The sequence below is a fragment of the Oncorhynchus clarkii genome, chromosome 6, assembly GCF_045791955.1.
Source record: "Oncorhynchus clarkii lewisi isolate Uvic-CL-2024 chromosome 6, UVic_Ocla_1.0, whole genome shotgun sequence".
In the NCBI taxonomy this organism is placed as follows: domain Eukaryota; kingdom Metazoa; phylum Chordata; class Actinopteri; order Salmoniformes; family Salmonidae; genus Oncorhynchus; species Oncorhynchus clarkii.
Genome location: NC_092152.1, coordinates 63,894,692 through 63,913,622, shown reverse-complemented (window position 1 = coordinate 63,913,622; position 18,931 = coordinate 63,894,692). Strand labels below are relative to the sequence as shown.

Sequence of the window (18,931 nt, the reverse complement as noted above, 5' to 3'; positions counted from 1 at the left end):
AGGCACAGCTAACAGAATGGAAAACAGACAAAGGAAAAGAAGGAGGATGTCAATCAAATCTAGAAAGAAGTAAGCTGGAGGTGGAGGGGTTGTGTTTTACCATATGGAACAGATGTATGCTGTGACAGCACTAATCCAAAGGCGGTAGGTATTTAAAGAAACTTTACTCTCGCCTCAGAAACAATATTTTACTAAACGTTAGCCTGTCATCTCTGTTAATTCCTCTGTTAATAGTCATTTCTGTTCATTTGTGATAATAATTTTTTAAAAGCCCAAATGACAACCGAGGGAAGGGGGACGCTAAAGATGAAGGGATGCACTGAAGGTCAAATAGTATCCCATTAATAACAATATTATCATGTTAAAAGGGATTATTACAAAACCCCAGGGGGAGGGAAAGTGCATGATCATCTTTTCATGTGACATTTTTTGTGTGTGTAGTGAACAAATTTAAAACGAATGCTCAAAACTATTGAAAAATACACCCAGAGCTATAATGTCTTTATTGCCATAGCAGTAGATATGAAATAGATACTTTTTGTGGATTTATGTGCTTTTTGGCTCTGGTTAAATAAGCTGGAGTTAGGATGCAATCATTCTTAATGTGTACTGGCCCTGAATCCTGGTACAAAAAGACAGCCAAATCACAGCTAATCACTCTCACAGGGCCCACATGAAAAATACCTGACTTTGTGGAGCTAACATATGCCGCGCAAGTCTTTGTTCTGTTATTTTCTCCTGAGAAACGAGCTTGTTACCATTTTTTAATAGATCAGCTATTTAACCGTGGGAGATGAGATGCTGGTAACGTATTTCATATCTGCGGAGGCAAGCAGGACCATTAGAGGTAAGCCTTTGCACTAAAATACCTGATTATAGATGTTCCAGCTTTTATACAAAAACACCAGTAATTCAAAGTAGGCATCTACCATAGAAGTTACAGTACAGAAGAAGAGAAAACAGTCCATTTAAAACATAACAGCTTGTATTTCCAGAGGGGAGTTTTAAGTGGAAGCAACTGATGAAGACCAAACTACTGGAAAAACATATTTATATCTACATGGATAACTACCTACTTTCACACAAATGCGCACACCCTGAAGTGGCTCTCAATTAGAGATTGATGAGAGAGACACAGCCACAGGGGAGACAGGGGAACCCAGAGAGACCTGAGTTACAGAGGAGACAGGGGAACCCAGAGAGACACAGCCACAGGAGAGACAGGTGAACCCAGAGAGACCTGATACACATGGGAGACAGGGGAACCCGAGAGACCTGACCCACAGGAGAGACAGGCGAACCCAGAGAGACCTGATCCACAAGGGAGACAGGCGCACCCAGAGACACAGTGCCGAGCTGGCTGGTTGTCCTGACCGACTGCACTTAGTTAAGTCAGAGATCTGTATATAATGACAAGATGCTCATGTCTCTGCCCTAACAACGGGAGTTGTTGTCCCAAAGGCAGGAAGGCAGGTGACAAGCTCCGGTCCAAAATAAGCCCATAGAAACGCATGGTGCTTATTTTGACAGATTTTGGAGAGAGTAAAAATATCGAGACAATAGTAACAATAGTAACTCATGCATGGAATGCACCAGTAATGCACCAGTAATCTATTCAGTGGTAAAAGAGTTACAAACACATTGAGTTAATTGTTGGTCATGATAATACTGAAAAGACCAGACTAAAACAACACAAGCAGAGGATGCACCATTCATGGTATTAGTTTCTTTGATGTGTTTTGATGGTGTTTGTGTTTGTGTGTGAATGTGGGTGGAGTCAGGCTGGGGTGTGTGGGGCTACACCACTGCCTGCAGCTCTGCAATCGCAATGTAATTGGTTAGTCCCCTCATAAATAAATACATGGGAAGTTATCCTCATGTTAGGCAAACAAAACAATCACACCAAGTACTCCAAGTGCAGATGAAATGCAGGGAGGAGTGGAGGAGAGTCAAAATTTTCCTGTGCTTCTCTACAGTTTGTGGATGGATATATGGATGGAGGATATTTAATTGGCTGCAAAAACACAGGGTCATCTTGTCTATCACTCAACTAAAGCTGGGGATTGCTAAAAAAAGAAGAAGGTTATTTTAGCAAAGAATCTGTCTTGTGACAACAAAAGTTGGCATCAGCTCTCTTGCGTTAAGAAACATTGGTACTAATAAATAATTGCAAAAACACTGTTGGTATACACAGTGCCTTCAGAAAGTGTTCATACCCCTTGACTTATTCCATATTTTGTTGTGTTACAGTCTGAATTCAACATTTATTGAATATTTTGTCATAATGACAAAGTGAAAACATGTTTTTAGAAATGTTTGCAAATTTATTGAAATACAGAAATATCTCATTTACATACAGAAGGTATTCACAACCCTGAATCAATACACATTAGAATCACCTTTGGTAGTGATTACAGCTGTGAGTCTTTCTGGGTTAGTCTCTTTGAGCTTTGCACACCTGGATTGTGCAATATTTGCACATTATTATTTTTACAATTATTCAAGCTCTGTCAAGTTGGTTGTTGATCATTGCTAGACAGCCATTTTCAAGTAATTCCATAGATTTTAAACCCGATTTAAGTCAAAATTGTAACTAGTCCATTGTAACTAGTCCACAACTCCAGCGTATATTTGGCCTTGTGTTTTAAGTTGTTGACCTGCTGAAAGGTGAACCAGGGTTTGCTCTAGGATTTTGCCTCTGTTTAGCTCTATTCCGTTTCTTTTTATCCAAAACCAAAAAACTCCCTGACCATGCTGATGACAAGCATGCCCATAACATGATGCAGCCACCACTATGCTTGAAAATATGAAGAGTGGTACTCTGTGATGTGTTGTGTTGGATTTGCCCCAAACATAACGCTTTGCATTCAGGACATAAAGTGAATTTCTTTGCTACATTTTAATGCAGTTCTACTTTACTGCCTTATTGCAAACAGGATGCATGTTTTATAATATTGTTATTCTGTTCAGGCTTACTTCTTTTCACTCTGTCATTTACGGTGCATTCAGAAAGTATTCAGACCCCTTGACTTTTTCCACATTTTGTTATGTTACAGCCTTATTCTAAAATGGATTACATCGTTTTTTCCCCCTTATCAATCTACACACAATACCCCATAATAACAAATCAAAACAGATTTGTATTTTTATTTGAGCAAATATATTTAAAGAAATAGACAAATTAAATATCACATTTACATAAGTATTCAGACCCTTTACTCAGTTCTTTGTTGAAGCACCTTTGGCAACGATTACAGTCTCGAGTGTTCTTGGGTATGTATTTGGGGAGTTTCTCCCATTCTTCTCTGCAGGTCCTCTCAAGCTCTGTCAGCTTGGATGGGGAGCATTGCTGCACAGCTATTTTCAGGTCTCTCCAAAGAGGTTTGATCGGGTTCAAGTCCGGGCTCTGGTTGGGCCATTCAAGGACATTCAGAGACTTGTACTGAAGCCACTCCTTCGTTATCTTGGCTGTGTGCTTAGGGTCGCTGTCATGTTGGAAGGTGAACCGTCCCCCCCAGTCTAAGGTCCTGAGTGCTCTGGAGCAGGTTTTCATCAAGGATATCTCTGTACTTTGCTCCGGTCATCTTTCCCTCGATCCTGACTAGTCTCCCAGTCCCTGCCACTGAAAAACATCACCACAGCATGGTGTTGCCACCACCATGCTTCACTGTAGGGATGGTGCCAGGTTTCCTCCAGAAGTGACGCTTGGCATTCAAGCCAAAGAGTTCAATCTTGGTTTCATCAGACCAGAGAAACGTGTTTCTCATGGTCTGAGAGTCTTTAGACCACTCTACCATAAATGCCTGATTGGTTGAGTGCTGCAGAGATGGTTGTCCTTCTGGAAGGTTCTCCCATCTCCTCAGAGAAACTCTGGAGCTCTGTCAGAATGTCCATCTGCTTCTTGGTCACCTCCCTGATCAAGGCCCTTCTCTCCCGATTGCTGTTTGGCCAGGCCGCCAGCTCTAGGAAGAGTCTTGGTGGTTCCAAACTTTTTCCATTTAAGAATTATGGAGGCCATTGTGTTCTTGGTGACCTTCAATGCTGCAGACATTTGTTGGTACACTTCCCAAAATCTGACACAATCCTGTCTCGGAGCTCTTCAGACAATTTCTTCAACCTCATGGCTTGGTTTGTTCTGACATGCACTGTCTACTGTGGGACCTTATATAGACAGGTGTGTCCTTTTCCAAATCATGTACAATCAATTGAATTTACCACAGGTGGACTTTAATGAACTTGAAAAAAACATCTAAAGGATGATCAGTGGAAAAAGGATGCAGCTGAGCTCAATTTCGAGTCTCATAGCAAAGGGTCTGAATACTTATGCAATAAGGTATTTCTGTTTTTATTTATACAAAATTTGCAAAAGATTGTGAGAGCATCAGCTGTTCCGGATGACTGTGTGATCACGCTCTCCGCAGCCGACGTGAGTAAGACCTTTAAACAGGTCAACATTCACAAGGCCGCAGGGCCAGACGGACTACCAGGATGTGTATTCTGAGCATGCGCTGACCAACTGGCAAGTGTCTTCACTGACATTTTCAACCTCTCCCTGTCTGAGTCTGTAATACCAACATGTTTCAAGCAGACCACCATAGTCCCTGTGCCCAAGAACACAAAGGTAACCTGCCTAAATGACTACAGACCCCTGGCACTCACGTCTGTAGAGATGAAGTGCTTTGAAAGGCTGGTCATGGCTCACATCACCATTATCCCAGAAACCCTAGACCCACTCCAATTTGAATACTGCCCTAACAGTTCCACAGATGATGCCATCTCTATAACACTCCACACTGCACTGCCCTTTCCCACCTGGACAAAAGGAACACCTATGTGAGAATGCTATTCATTGACTACAACTCAGCGTTCAACACCATAGTGCCCTCAAAGCTCATCAATAAGCTAAGGACCCTGGGACTAAACACCTCCCTCTGCAACTGGATCCCGGACTTCCTGATGTGCCGTACCCAGGTGGTAAGGTTAGGTAACAACACATCCGGCACGCTGATCCTCAACACTGGGGCCCCTCAGGGGTGCGTGCTCAGTCCCCTCCGGTACTCCCTGTTCACTCATGACTGCACGGCCAGGCACAACACCAACACCATCATTAAGTTTGCTGATGAAACAACAGTGGCAGGCCTGATCACTGACAACGATGAGACAGCTTATAGGGAGGAGGTCAGAGATCTGACCATGTGGTGCAAGGACAACAACCTCTCCCTCAACGTGATCAAGACAAAGGAGATGATTGTGGGCTACAGAAAAAAGAGTACCGAGCACACCCCCATTCTCATCAACGGGGCTTTAGTGGAGCAGGTTGAGAGGTTCAAGTTCCTTGGCGTCCACATCAACAACAAACTAACATGGTCCAAGCACACCAAGACAGTCGTGATGAGGGCACGACAAAACCTATTCCCCCTCAGGAGACTGAAAAGATTTGGTATGGGTCCTCACATCCTCAAAAGATTTTACAGCTGCACCATCGAGAGCATCCTGACGGGTTGCATCACTGCCTGGTATGGCAACTGCTCAGCCTCCGAAGGCAAGGCACTATAGATGGTAGCGCGTACGGCCCAGTACATCACCAGGGACAAGCTTCCTGCCATCCAGGACCTCTATACCAGGCGGTGTCAGAGGAAGGCCCTAAAAATCGTCAAAGACTCCAGCCACCCTAGTCATAGACTGTTCTCTCTGCCTTCGCACGGAAAGCGGTACCTGAGTGCCAAGTCTAGGTCCAAGAGGCTTCTAAACAGCTTCTACCCCCAAGTCATAAGACTCCTGAACAGCTAATCAAATGGCTACCCAGACTATTTGCACCCTCCACGCTGCTACTACTCTCTGTTATTATCTATGCATAGCCACTTTAACAACCCTACCTGCATGTACATAATTATCTCAATTACCTCGACACCGGTACCCCCGCACATTGACACATTGACTCTGTACCGATACCCCCGCACATTGACATATTGACTCTTTACCGGCACCTCCTGTATTTCGCCCCGCTATTGTTATTCACTGCTGCTCTTTAATTATTTGTTTTTATTATCTCTTACTTTTCTCTAAATGTAACTTTTTTAGGTATTCTTAAAACTGCATCGTTGGTTAATTAAGGGCTTGTAAGTAAGCATTTCACTGTAAGGTCTACACCTGTTCTATTCAGCGCAAGTGACACATTTGATTTGATTTTCTCCTATCACATGAAACTCTGTAACTGTTTTAAAGTCACCATTGGCCTCATAGTGAAATCCCTGAGTGGTTTCCTTCCTCTCTGGCAGCTGAACTAGGAAGGACGCCTGTGTCTTTTATAGTGACTGGGTCAAAGTGTAATTAATAACTTCACCATGCTGAATGGGATATTCAATCTCTGCTTTTTTAAAATTTTGACCCATCTACCAATAGGTGCCCTGCGTTGCAAATCATTGGAAAACCTCCCTGGTCTTTGTGGTTAAATCTGTGTTTGAAATTCACTGATCGACTGAGGGACCTTACAGATAATAGTATGTGTGGGGTACAGACATGAGGGAGTCATTCAAAAATCATGTTAAACACTAATATTGCACACAGAGTGAGTCCATGCAAGTTATTATGTGACTTGTAAGCACATTTGTACTCCTGAACTTATTTAGGCCATAACAAAGTTGAATACTTATTGATTCAAGACATTTAAGCTTTTAATTTGTAAACATTTCTAAAAACACAACTCCTCTTTGACACAAAATCTCCTCTCAGTGACACAAAATCTCAATTTAATACATTTTAGATTCAGGCTGTAACACAACAAAATGTGGAAAAACTCTAAGAGGTGTGAATACTTTCTGAAGAAACTGTGTGTATATATATATATACACACAGTTTCTTCATATATATATATATATATATATATATATATATATATATATATATATAGTATTCACACCCAGAGAGAGAGAGAGAGAGAGAGAGATACAGAATATCCATACACATTGAACATTGAAGTTCACGAGAAAAAATTAAACACACAAGGTCACGTTACAACAGCAAATAAGGTCAAAAGTCACGTCATCATTGATAATGATCAACCAGTCAATCAGCATGTCAGATGTACCTAACAACAGCTAGCAGCAATCAAAAAGGCATCCATTTACTGTACTTCACAAGCTGCCAAAAACATATTAAAAAGAGGGCGAAAAAAGAGATAGAGATATAAAATGGACTCGACGCCACGTCATGCAACGCACGCAGTCACAGTCCTGCAACATGACGTCATCCAAAATAAAATGACACCATGGGTTAAACTTACAGGTGTGGGAACTGGGAACGTGTCCCCGTGACTGGTGGCTACTGGTTGGCTACACAACGACCATGGAGAGGCCATCTCATGTTATGATTGGCCGGTTGGCAGGTTGGGTTGGGTGCAAAACAAAAGAAGGAGAGAAGTGGTGGAATTCCAATTTTTTTTCTCAAGTGGTAAATATGATGTAGACTTTACTTTCCCATTTATTCCAGCCTCTCTCTCTCTCAACGTCTCTGGCTGACAAACCAAATGAAGGGAGGTTATTACTGTCAAAATGAAAAAGTCAACAAATCAACAAATACAATTTGAAATATAGAGATAAAAATGGAACCTTCAAAAATAAATAAAATAATGGCCTTTATTTTTCTTTTTGAAGCAGTTCTGAGAGGCTTTTCAGTCAGAGAACATTTATAGGGTAAAAGACTAGAGTGCTGCACTGTACTCACAAAGATAAGACCAGGCCAAATGGCATATTTTACATCTCAAACTAACACAGTCACACTCTAAAAAAATTGATTTTGTCCATGCATTGTATGCTATGATGTTGGTATGTACATTGAGTACCTTTAGTCAATTATAAATTCTTTAAGACCCAGAAATTGTCGGCAGAATTACTGAGTTAGTAGGAGAGTGGAGAAGAATGGTCTTTTTAAATCATAAGTTTGTTATTACGTTGGTAATACAAAAGTTTCAGTCAATCTATAAATATAATTTCTAGATTATTTATCCTCTTATAAAGTATCTACACCTACATCTAAGGGCCTACACCTACATTCTGGCTTCAAAATGCTGTATTTCATTTTGTGTGCTTTTCAGTGAAATTGGTCTCACATTCAATTCATTTACCCCCAAAACAAATCAAGTAACAATGTAAAATCTCACACAGGAAAAGCCTGGACTGGACCAGACAGGAGAGTACATGGGATGAACAGTGAACACTACACACTTACAGACAATGTGTTGCTCTAACAATGAGAAGAATACACACATACTGAGCAGTTAGAACGGCAGGAGACCAACCCCAGGCAGACTTACCCCCATCCACACACACACACACACACACACACACACACACACACACACACACACACACACACACACACACACACACACACACACACACACACACACACACACACACACACACACACACACACACACACACACACACACTGAGGATGTCATAATGACGAGCCTGTCCTCATCATTGTCCAGGACATTCTCCACTTGGCCCTCATCAAAGTCATTCCTCCGCTCTTCTCCTCTCCTCAGGCAGTCTGCTCAGACAGCCTCCTTTCAATTAGTGCTACATGTCTTTATTCAAATGCTATCTGACAAGAAATGAAGGTAGCATTTATCATTTCCATTACACATTATACTGTATATGCCATTATTACAATCCCTTCACTTTGGTGAGGCCATTGTAAAACATACAAATATGATTTACAAATTGTTCATGAAAAATATACAATGGAAACACATGTACTGGTCTTTTGTTACAATGATGTGTAGTCTAACGTATACAACCAAAATAACATGTTTCAGGTATGCAGTAGGCCTCATCGTGCGATTGGAGTTTACCTGGGGGGAGTCAGACATGTCAGCCCACTGCCCCTCCTACTCCCTCCTCATTGGCCAGCACCCTGAGGGGCTGTCTGCCATTCAACCCTGGCTCTGGGCGTGAATGTGGGAATAGCATGGCGTCTGCTCTTACCTGGATGTGGACGGCAGAGGGGTCAGTAAGGTCGGTTGGCATCCTTTGGCCGCTTCAGCTGCACCTTCAGCCGCTTCATGCCTATCTGAAAACCATTCATGGCCTGGATAGCCGCCTGGGCACTGGATGGGTTATCGAAGCTCACAAAGCCTGGGACACAAAGAAGGAGGTAGAGAGAGAGTAAAGGTGTCAGTCTCTCCTCTCCTCTCCCCTGCCTGTGAGTAAAGGTGTCAGTCTCCTCTCTTCTCCCCTGCCTGTGAGTAAAGGTGCCAGTCTCTCCTCTCCTCTCCCCTGCCTGTGAGTAAAGGTGTCAGTCTCTCCTCTCCTCTCCCCTGCCTGTGAGTAAAGGTGCCAGTCTCTCCTCTCCTCTCCCCTGCTTGTGAGTAAAGGTGTCAGCCTCTCCTCTCCCCTGCCTGTGAGTAAAAGTGTCGGTCTCTCCTCTCTTCTCCCCTGCCTGTGAGTATAGGTCTATCCTCTCCTCTCCCCTGCCTGTGAGTAAAAGTGTCAGTCTCTCCTCTCTCCTACCTGTGAGTAAAGGTGTCAGTCTCTCCTCTCCCCTGCCTGTGAGTAAAGGTGTCAATCTTTCCTCTCCTCTCCCCTGCCTGTGAGTAAAGGTGTCAGTCTCTCCTCTCCTCTCCCCTGCCTGTGAGTAAAGGTGTCAGTCTCTCCTCTCTTCTCCCCTGCCTGTGAGTAAAGGTGCCAGTCTCTCCTCTCCTCTCCCCTGCCTGTGAGTAAAGGTGCCAGTCTCTCCTCTCCCCTGCCTGTGAGTAAAGGTGTCAGTCTCTCCTCTCTTCTACCCTGCCTGTGAGTAAAAGTGTCAGTCTCTCCTCTCTCCTCTCTCCTCTCTTCTCCCCTGCCTGTGAGTAAAGGTGTCAGTCTCTCCTCTCTTCTACCCTGCCTGTGAGTAAAAGTGTCAGTCTCTCCTCTCCCCTGCCTGTGAGTAAAGGTGTCAGTCTCTCTTCTCCCCTGCCTGTGAGTAAAAGTGTCAGTCTCTCCTCTCCTCTCCCCTGCCTGTGAGTAAAGGTGTCAGTCTTTCTTCTCCTCTCCCCTGCCTGTGAGTAAAAGTGTCAGTCTCTCCTCTCCCCTGCCTGTGAGTAAAGGTGTCAGTCTCTCCTCTCCCCTGCCTGTGAATAGAGGTGCCAGCCTCTCCTCTCCCCTGCCTGTGAGTAAAAGTGTCAGTCTCTTCTCTCCCCTGCCTGTAAGTAAAGGTGTCAGCCTCTCCTCTCCCCTGCCTGCGAATAGAGGTGCCAGCCTCTCCTCTCCCCTGTCCTGCATGTACTCTGAGTTATCACCTGGGTGTTGGGGCGGAATGAGCCTGGAGCTTTCCACACTGGGACTCCTGCCTGCTCTTATCAGACACCTCCGTGATTGACGGCCTGAATTTTCCGCCTTCCAGCTGATTTGATCACGTTGCTATGGGTCCAGTTTAATTTTGAGGGAGAGGGCAGGCTTTTGTCAGGTGGGGAGAGATAAGGCTCCTGCTTTTACAAACCCTTTAAACAAACTGAGCAGGGAAGGGCCTGCCAGACAGCAGCGATCCCCCTCACATCCTGCGCTCATCAATCTCAACCTTGCGTTTACATCCCAACCTCAAAAGGTGATTGTCAGGAAGGGGAAAAGGGGGAAGAAGAACATGGTGAAGAAAGAGAGGACAAAGAAAAGAGCAGACTAGAAGCGTGGTAAATCCTGGCCCCCTTTACACCATGTAAATCAGTCAGCTGCCAGGTTTATTAGGATGTTTTATACAGCACTGTACGCTTCAAAAGGACTAGCAGCACTTGACTGGGACACATTCATTGCACAGCACAATGTAAAACACCCCAAACAGCCTTTATGAGAGGAGATTGAATACTGTCATGTATGAATCATCATTTCATGTTCCCTTGCAGCTCTTCATTCCTCTGTAACATCATTGTCGGGTATTGCGGACAAGGTTTTGATTTGCAGGTGAGAGTGGAGTACTGACAAAGGCCACAGCCTCACCATTCTACAGCTCTGCATGACTCCTGGTGCGGTGACTTAGTGTCTAAGCTGTAGGGATCTGCACAGCTAGATGCTGACGGACATTGTGAACCATCTTGAAGGGGACTGCTCCCGCTTTAAGCCAACCAAAACAATAGAGTGCTGTTTGCTGTTCTAAAAACAGAGGATCATCTATTTCAATGGTAAGTGTTAGTCTGCGAGTGTGTATGCAGTACTTTCAGAGGACCTTCTAAAATCAATTTTTGCTCCACTAATACCACTTAGAGAGGTGAGTTTTGATCATCCTTAAATGTCAATATTGAGTAACTAAACATGGAGGATTCAAATAACAGTATATCCCAACAGACCCCAGACTAAGACCTTGAAACAGCCAGAAACTCAACATCCCACTCTAAAGCCAGTCTTTTAAGATCTCGCTGTGCTTTTACTCAACACTAGTCATTTGGGTCAGCTGGTCGTTCAGTGACGGATCCACCATCTTCTTCAGCTGCACATCTGATTTTCTGAAGCTGATAATTAACACCAACAGCTAACAATTACCAGAGCGGATGTCAATGTAAGCTCCATTGCCATGGAATCGGTCTGAATGTTAATGTGTTTGGAATGTTGTGTTTGGAACACTCTTTTTTACATTGACTATGTCACTTTTTAAGCTGTGACTTTGCCTCATCTCAGTAAGTCAATGACTACCCTGGAATCCATAATGATGACACTGGCTCATTACCTATTGTCAATCACTGAGAATCACAAGGCGTGCACACACACACACACACACACACACACACACACACACACACACACACACACACACACACACACACACACACACACACACACACACACACACGTCTGTGCACATACATTGTGTGTATGCGTGTGTTGCATCCAATGTGCATCGGAAGAATTCATCTCCCATTTTGAACTGAAGAGGGATCAAATTGCTTCCCCTGTTACTGCAGGAGAGTAATGATTTAGTTCACATAATGCATAGCATCTTCTGTCTAATTTGTTAATGTCTCTCACAAGAGCCCCGGGGCTCAGACTATAAAAAGGAAGGAGAAAAAAATGAGAGGTTAAATGATTGTTTTTCAGCCAAGATCTTAATTAATAGCTGCATGGGAAAATAATGGTGAGATGCGTGAGGTCACAGCATCTTTGTCCTTCCTCGTAGAGTAGTGATAGACATGCTATTCTCATCCTAGACAGCCCATATAGGAGGCCAGTGGTCCGTTTCTGTAGTCCAGCTCCTCATCTCATGGGTGCTGCTGTCTAGGGCTCAAACAGGTCTATTATTATCTCCTGAAGATCACACAGTCCACCTGCACATCCTCCACCACCACCCAGTCTCATCCCTACAGGCTGTGTGGGAGGAAGGTGTTGGATAGGAGGCTGGGAGGCTGGGTCTCTAGGGGCTATCTATGGAGGCTGGGGAACCATAGTTTTATAGTATGTTTGTTGAAGGTGAAACGCTAATAGCCAGAAGGGCTTATGGTGACTATATTCCCCTATACTGCATATATTCCCCTATACCACATATGTCAGAGTCAAGGCCCGCGGGCCACATCCGGCCCGCAAGAAGGTTTTTTACGGCCCCTGGGATGATCTTGATTTATTATTAGAACCGGCCCGCAGCAAGCCGGCAGCCCGCAGATCTTTTACACGCACCAATACTACATTTCCCACAATGCAAAGGTGACGCACCGAGCAGTAGGCTGCTTCATTTCAATATTTATTGGCACAGCAGTCGTCAGCATCACAGTAAAATTAACTTTCAGATACCCATCAAAAATGGCAAAACGGAAGGTGGATACTGAGAACCGGGGGTTTCAAACAAGGTGGGAGTCGGAGTATATGTTCACGAAGGTAGCTGGAAAACCTGTGTGTCTTCTGTGTGGAGAAAGTGTGGCGGTACTGAAAGAGTATAATCTGAGACGACATTATGAAACGAAACACGCGGACACACACGCGGACGCAACTGTCAAGGCCAGTTTTATTTTGGCAGAAGAGATCGCTAAATCAGCCCGGCCATTTACGGAGGGGGATTTCATCAAAAACTGCATGATTAAAGTTTGTGACGAAGTTTGCCCAGAAAAAAGGCAACTCTTTTTAAATGTGAGTCTGAGCAGAAACACCATTGCCGAGAGAGTAGACCAGTTGTCCATCAATCTAAAAGAGCAGCTTGTGAAAAAGGGAAAAGATTTTATTGCATATTCCTTGGCTGTGGATGAGAGCACCGACATTTCTGACATTGCCCAGTTGTCAATTTTCATCCGCGGAGTGGACTCCAACCTAAGCGTGACAGAGGAGTTTTTGGCTTTACGTCCTATGCATGGCACAACTACGGGGCATGATTTGTATGAAGAGGTGTCAAGATGTGTAAATGAGATGGAGCTGCCTTGGGAAAAACTTGTGGGTTTGACAACCGACGGAGCACCTGCGATGTGTGGACACAGGAGCGGACTGGTGGCGAAGATACGGGAAAAGATGCAAGAGGAAAACGCGACAGGTGAGCTGACAGCTTATCATTGTATCATACACCAGGAAGCGTTGTGCGGTAAAGCCTTGAAAATGGAGCATGTAATGAGCATCATCACGCGCACAGTTAACTTTATCAGAGCCAAAGGTTTGAATCACCGCCAGTTCAAGGCATTTCTGACGGAGTTAGAAACGGAGCATGGTGATTTGCCTTATCACACAGAGGTGCGATGGCTAAGCCAGGGAAAGGTGCTTCAAAGATGTTTCGAGCTTCGTGAGGAGATTTGTCTGTTCTTGGACAGCAAAGGGAAAGACACAACACAACTCCGAGACGAAATGTTTCTGTGTGAAATGGCTTTTCTGTGTGACATTACGAGTCATCTGAATGCAATAAACTTGCAGCTGCAGGGTCGGGATCGTGTCATCTCTGATATGTACAGTACAGTGAAGGCATTTAAAACCAAACTGACTCTGTGGGAGACGCAGATGCGGAAAGAAAATTTGAGCCACTTTCCCAGCTGCCAGACCATGAAAGAGAAGCTCTCTACCAGTGCGTTCCCGAGCACACAGTTGGCTGATAAAATAGGTATGCTTGCCGCTGACTTTCGACGCCGATTTGCTGACTTTGAAGCACAAAAAAGCAGGTTGGAACTGCTCGGTAACCCATTTGCTGTTGACGTGGAAAGCTCACCACCAAACCTCCAAATGGAGTTGATTGACCTCCAATGCAATGATGCACTGAGGGCAAAATATGCAGCAGTGGGTGCTGCGGAGTTAGCCCGTTTCCTCCCCGGCACAATGCCCCAGCTGCGCATCCAGGCTGCTCAAACGTTGTCTATGTTTGGCAGCACATACCTGTGTGAACAACTGTTTTCTTTGATGAACCTGAACAAAACATCACACAGAAGTCGACTTACTGCTGAACACCTCCACTCAATTCTGAGGATTTCTTCAGCTCAGAGCCTTACCCCGAACATTGATGAACTTGTGGAAAAGATGGGACACCACCAAGTATCACCCTCAACCTCAAACAAGTGAACATTACTGTGCAATCACATATTTAGAGTTTTTACTCAGTTCAAGTTTAAAAGTTAAAATTTAATATTTGTTTTCACTGCATGTTACTTCTCCTTAAACAAAGTGTTGTTTTTGATTAATAGATTTTTGCACTTTATTTTTTTGTATTTCAATCCAATTATATTTTAAAAATATTTCAGTTGAGTGGATGATAGAAAATTGCTATTATTGTTTTTTCTTTGAAGTAAATTTAGCCCACTTTTGCTAAAATAGAAAATATAGTCTACTGATGGTGCCTTGAATACCGGTTTCTTTCATTTAATGTTCATGTTATGGGGATATTTATATAAAGGAAATTTGTCTTTTGTGTCTGTTGAAAATTAAAGATTACTGACAGAGCCATAAGAAAATATTGCTTTATTTATCTGATCATATTGTAATATATTTGTTAGGTTTTCAGTAGGTTCAATTAGGTTCACTAGACTATATGCGTCATTTAAAAATTTTTCAATGAACATTCGAACAGTCCGGCCCTCGTCTTGTAGCTGATTTTTTTATTTGGCCCTCCGTCCATTTGACTTTGACACCCCTGCCCTATACTGTACATGGTAATAGGCATGTACTTGAACTTGGGGAGCTGTGGGCTTAAACTGGGGGTAGTTACAAACAAATCGCCCCTCCTCCACTCTCACCCACTCCCAGTGTCTCAAAAGCATCTGCTGATGAGTTGAACTTAAGGAGCGAAGCACACATCCCCCTCATCACCCTCTCCTCTCTGCTCACTCGCATGTAACGACACTTTTAAGATGTTCATTGCAACTTGATTAGGATAGACACAGGGAGTAAAGGAAAATACAACTAAATGCAGAATCCAAAGTGGGACATGAGAAGATTGCCAAACATCACAGTTGACTTCTCATCCGATTCTTTTTTTTCTCAGCAGAGATGACGGCTTTGACACACTGACTCACCAAAACACTTGCTTTGATTGGTCGCCCGGTCCACGAAGACTTTGGCGGAGATGACGTTGCCGAAAGGCAGGAACATTTGCATTAATTCTGCGTCTCCAAACTCCTGGGGCAGATGGTAAATAAACAGGTTGCAGCCTTCCGGCCCTGGTGGGAAATAACAACAACAAACTATAGAGGTTACATGGGGAAATAGAAGGAGAGGACAGGCAGAGCATGCATGATGACATAAGCCCAGTGTCTGCCCCAATTACTAGCTGACAGTAGGACAGGACTGACTGGCTCCCAATCTCGCTTCAGTCTCCACACACACACAGATGCCACATACTGTACATGGCCTTCTGATGAGGAGAGGAATAGACTGGAGAGAGAGAGAGAGAGAGAGAGAGAGAGAGAGAGAGAGAGAGAGAGATGTGGGCTGCTTGGTGGGCTGTGCTAGCGGCTGCATGGATTGTTCCCTGTCTCATTGCTTGGGGATGATAGCATGACGAGATGAGCCTGTGGCTGGTGAGAAGGCTGATAAGAGGCTGCTGCTGACTGGCTCTCCCTGGCCCAGATAGAGGACACACACAGTATGATAGAGAGCTGTGGTTTTACAGTCTGAGCTTGTGGCTTTATTCTGCCTGTTTGTTAGTTTAGGTGTGTCTCATGAAATGGGGGCTGCTGCGTCTGCAGTCTCCTGGAGGCTGCAGACTGTGGCAGGCAGACTGGGAGACCAGCCAACAGCCAAGCCAGAGAGGGAAGGATTCAGATCTGAGTCAGAGACAGGCCAGTGGGGCTGACACACTGTCAGGAGGAGGAGCAACTCTTTGGCTTAAGTATAGCAGTCACATAACCCTAATGCAAGCTTCCTTTAACTCAAGGATGGGGGCAGGTAGACCACAATGCTTGGCAAAACATACTGCAATACAATTATTCCTCTTATGCAATGTTAGAGCACTTAGAGTAATTTCAGATTTTCCACGTTGACTAATAATCATATTCATAACCATCACATGCTGTACAATAACATAAATGAATAATTATATCTGGCAAACAGTGTCAGGAAGAGTGATTTACAGTTACAGCATATCCTATGCTTTATTGCATTTAATGCTGTGGTACTAACACTAAACTAGGAATGTTAATAAATGATTTTGCATGCAGCTAATTCATCTAATGAATATTTATAACCACTTAAACACATTGTAATGGACTGATTAACCAGTCGAACACTGCGAGTTTGAATTAGTCCAGTTTTTGAATAATGACAGAGTAACTTTTCCATCTTGCTGCCTGTTAATGTTAAACTCCTTTAAATGAAGCTCTCTTTTTCTCCCATTTTCCAGCCCGGTGTTTCCTCTCCCTGGCTAATTCAAAGCAGACGTACATTAGAATATAACATGGTAATTATCACCTTTTTTCTTGGGTGGTCGCTCCCGCTAGCTCTTACCTTCTCTCTGTTGCTGGGGGATGATGGTGGGTTGCTGGGGGAACGCTTGACTGATTGGTGCGTATGCGGCAGGGTAGGCTGCTGTTGCAAAGAGAAGGAGAAGAGCCAGAGTGGGATGTCACATCTCCATTTGCGACGACTTAAATCATGATTCTATTGTTCACGTCCTTCAGACACTGAATAAATAAATTGCATTATGACTTGGAGCCCGGGCTAATTTTCATTGGTGATCACTGCACAAAGGGAATGCACTGTCTAAACAGGGACACTAACAATACAGGAAGGAGAGTCTATTCCTATCCTGATAGATGGTTAGGATAGGAGAGGTCTTAGTGTCTGTCTATCTATATCATAATCATGTAAAGGGGTGTCCGGAACACAGTTCTCAGGGTACTTTTGGAATTACGATTTTTGTATGGGTGTATAATCAAGTCCACTGGAAATCCGTTCAAATCCTAATGTAAAGTTTCCTAATCCTGGAGAAAATTGGCCAGTCCTCTGGGCTATCTTTAGCAGCCATAGTGGGAGGGGAGGAGTGAGGAGAGGGAGGTCACCTGCGTAGTGCTGCACACCGGCGTAAGCCTGCTGGAGAGGGTCAGTCACTGTAGGGCTCTGTGCTGCAGAGAGAGAAAGAGAGAGCGACAGAGAGAAAGAGAGAGCGACAGAGAGAAAGAGAGAGAGAGAGAGAAATAAATAAGAGAGGGAGAGAGGGAGAGCGAGACAGAGGGTGGAGTCACACATGGATTCGAGTTGTCATATTTCACAGTTCTTCAAAATTCCTGTTCGCCCCCCAGATGTTTGCATCAAATATTAACAACATGCCAAACAAACTGCTTTGTGGTTCATTATCACTGCAGCTGCCTTACATAATGCATCAAGGAGTCAAGTGCATGATGATGTGTCAGGTGTTCAGGAATCATCAGGCGCATGCAGCATTAAGAAGCTTTTTAGGCTCATCATATTAACCATAATGCACTGATGGATGCATTGACTCGCTCATCATGAAAGCTCAGCATGCTTTTCTTAAACCATCTTCAAACTCATAATTGACTCTCACAACCACCGTCACACTCCTATACTGATTGCGGTATGGCAGTCAACCTAAGACTATCTTGCCAGGTCTCCCTCGACAAAAATATCATATATAATGGTTTTATCCTAGTTAAGAAAAGGCTACAAGTCAAATGAATGAAACTGCTGTTAGATTGGCTCACCTGAGTAGAGGTGAATCCCATTGGCTGTCTCACCTGGGTAGGGGTGGATCCCATTGGTGTAGATTGGCTCGTTGGTAGGCTGACCGTTGGTCTGGGGCGGGAGGGATGCGAACCCGTTGACCCCCATGGGCGCTGCTAGGCTGGGCAAGGCCGTGGCATTGATACCCGGTGGCGTGCTGGTGCCTGTAAATAGAGAAACCCTGTTTCATTACTGGGACCACAGGCCGTGGTGGACATGGTTCACACTCCACAGTCTGCAGCCTCTCTCTGACCAGCGTCTAATTGGACACTGGGGCTGGGGCCTTTCTGTCTGTTAGTGGCCTCAGCCTCTCCCCCTGGCCACATTTCAGGTTTGTCACCTTGCCCATGCTCTCTCGTCTTGTGCCAGATGGAATATTATTCTTCTCCCTAATCCCGGTGAAGGGCATTTAAGTCATGTAGGATTAAATTTGAAAGGCATTACCTGGGTGTATGTAGGCTTTGTGGATTACAGATGGCGGATGGATGCAGAGGGGACTGAGCCACTTTATTTAATTCATTTCGAGAGACGCGTGGAGCTCCTGTCTTGGGCCAGTCTGCCTACTTAGTGTCGAGCCATCAAAGCTGTTCACGACAAGGGCCAGGAAGACAGGTCAAACTCAGGTCCAGGATTATCTCTCACAAATCTTTGCTTGTATATTGTATAGTCAAGGACTTTGCATTCAAAGTCATAAGATTGGCCGTGTTCCCGGTAACACACAAACAGTGGCCCGTGAGAGAGAGAGAGGGAGAGACAGAGAGATAAGGAGAGAGAGACAGAGAGAGAGAGAGAGATAAGGAGAGAGAGACAGAGAGAGATAAGGAGAGAGAGAC

At 44.2% G+C, this 18,931-nt stretch overlaps 1 protein-coding gene across 1 annotated transcript in view; it reads right to left on the bottom strand.

The window, feature by feature from the left end:
- LOC139412175 (CUGBP Elav-like family member 3-B) overlaps positions 1-18,931 on the bottom strand; it is a 163,840-nt gene that overhangs the window by 587 nt on the left and 144,322 nt on the right. The window contains exons 8-12 of the mRNA XM_071158992.1: positions 18,080-18,262; positions 17,420-17,482; positions 16,866-16,946; positions 15,437-15,580; positions 8,991-9,140 (exon numbers count right to left, since the gene is read on the bottom strand). Of these exons, the coding sequence (XP_071015093.1) occupies positions 9,013-9,140; positions 15,437-15,580; positions 16,866-16,946; positions 17,420-17,482; positions 18,080-18,262 (599 nt within the window). The 3' untranslated portion in view covers positions 8,991-9,012. The remainder of the gene's footprint in view (positions 1-8,990; positions 9,141-15,436; positions 15,581-16,865; positions 16,947-17,419; positions 17,483-18,079; positions 18,263-18,931) is intronic.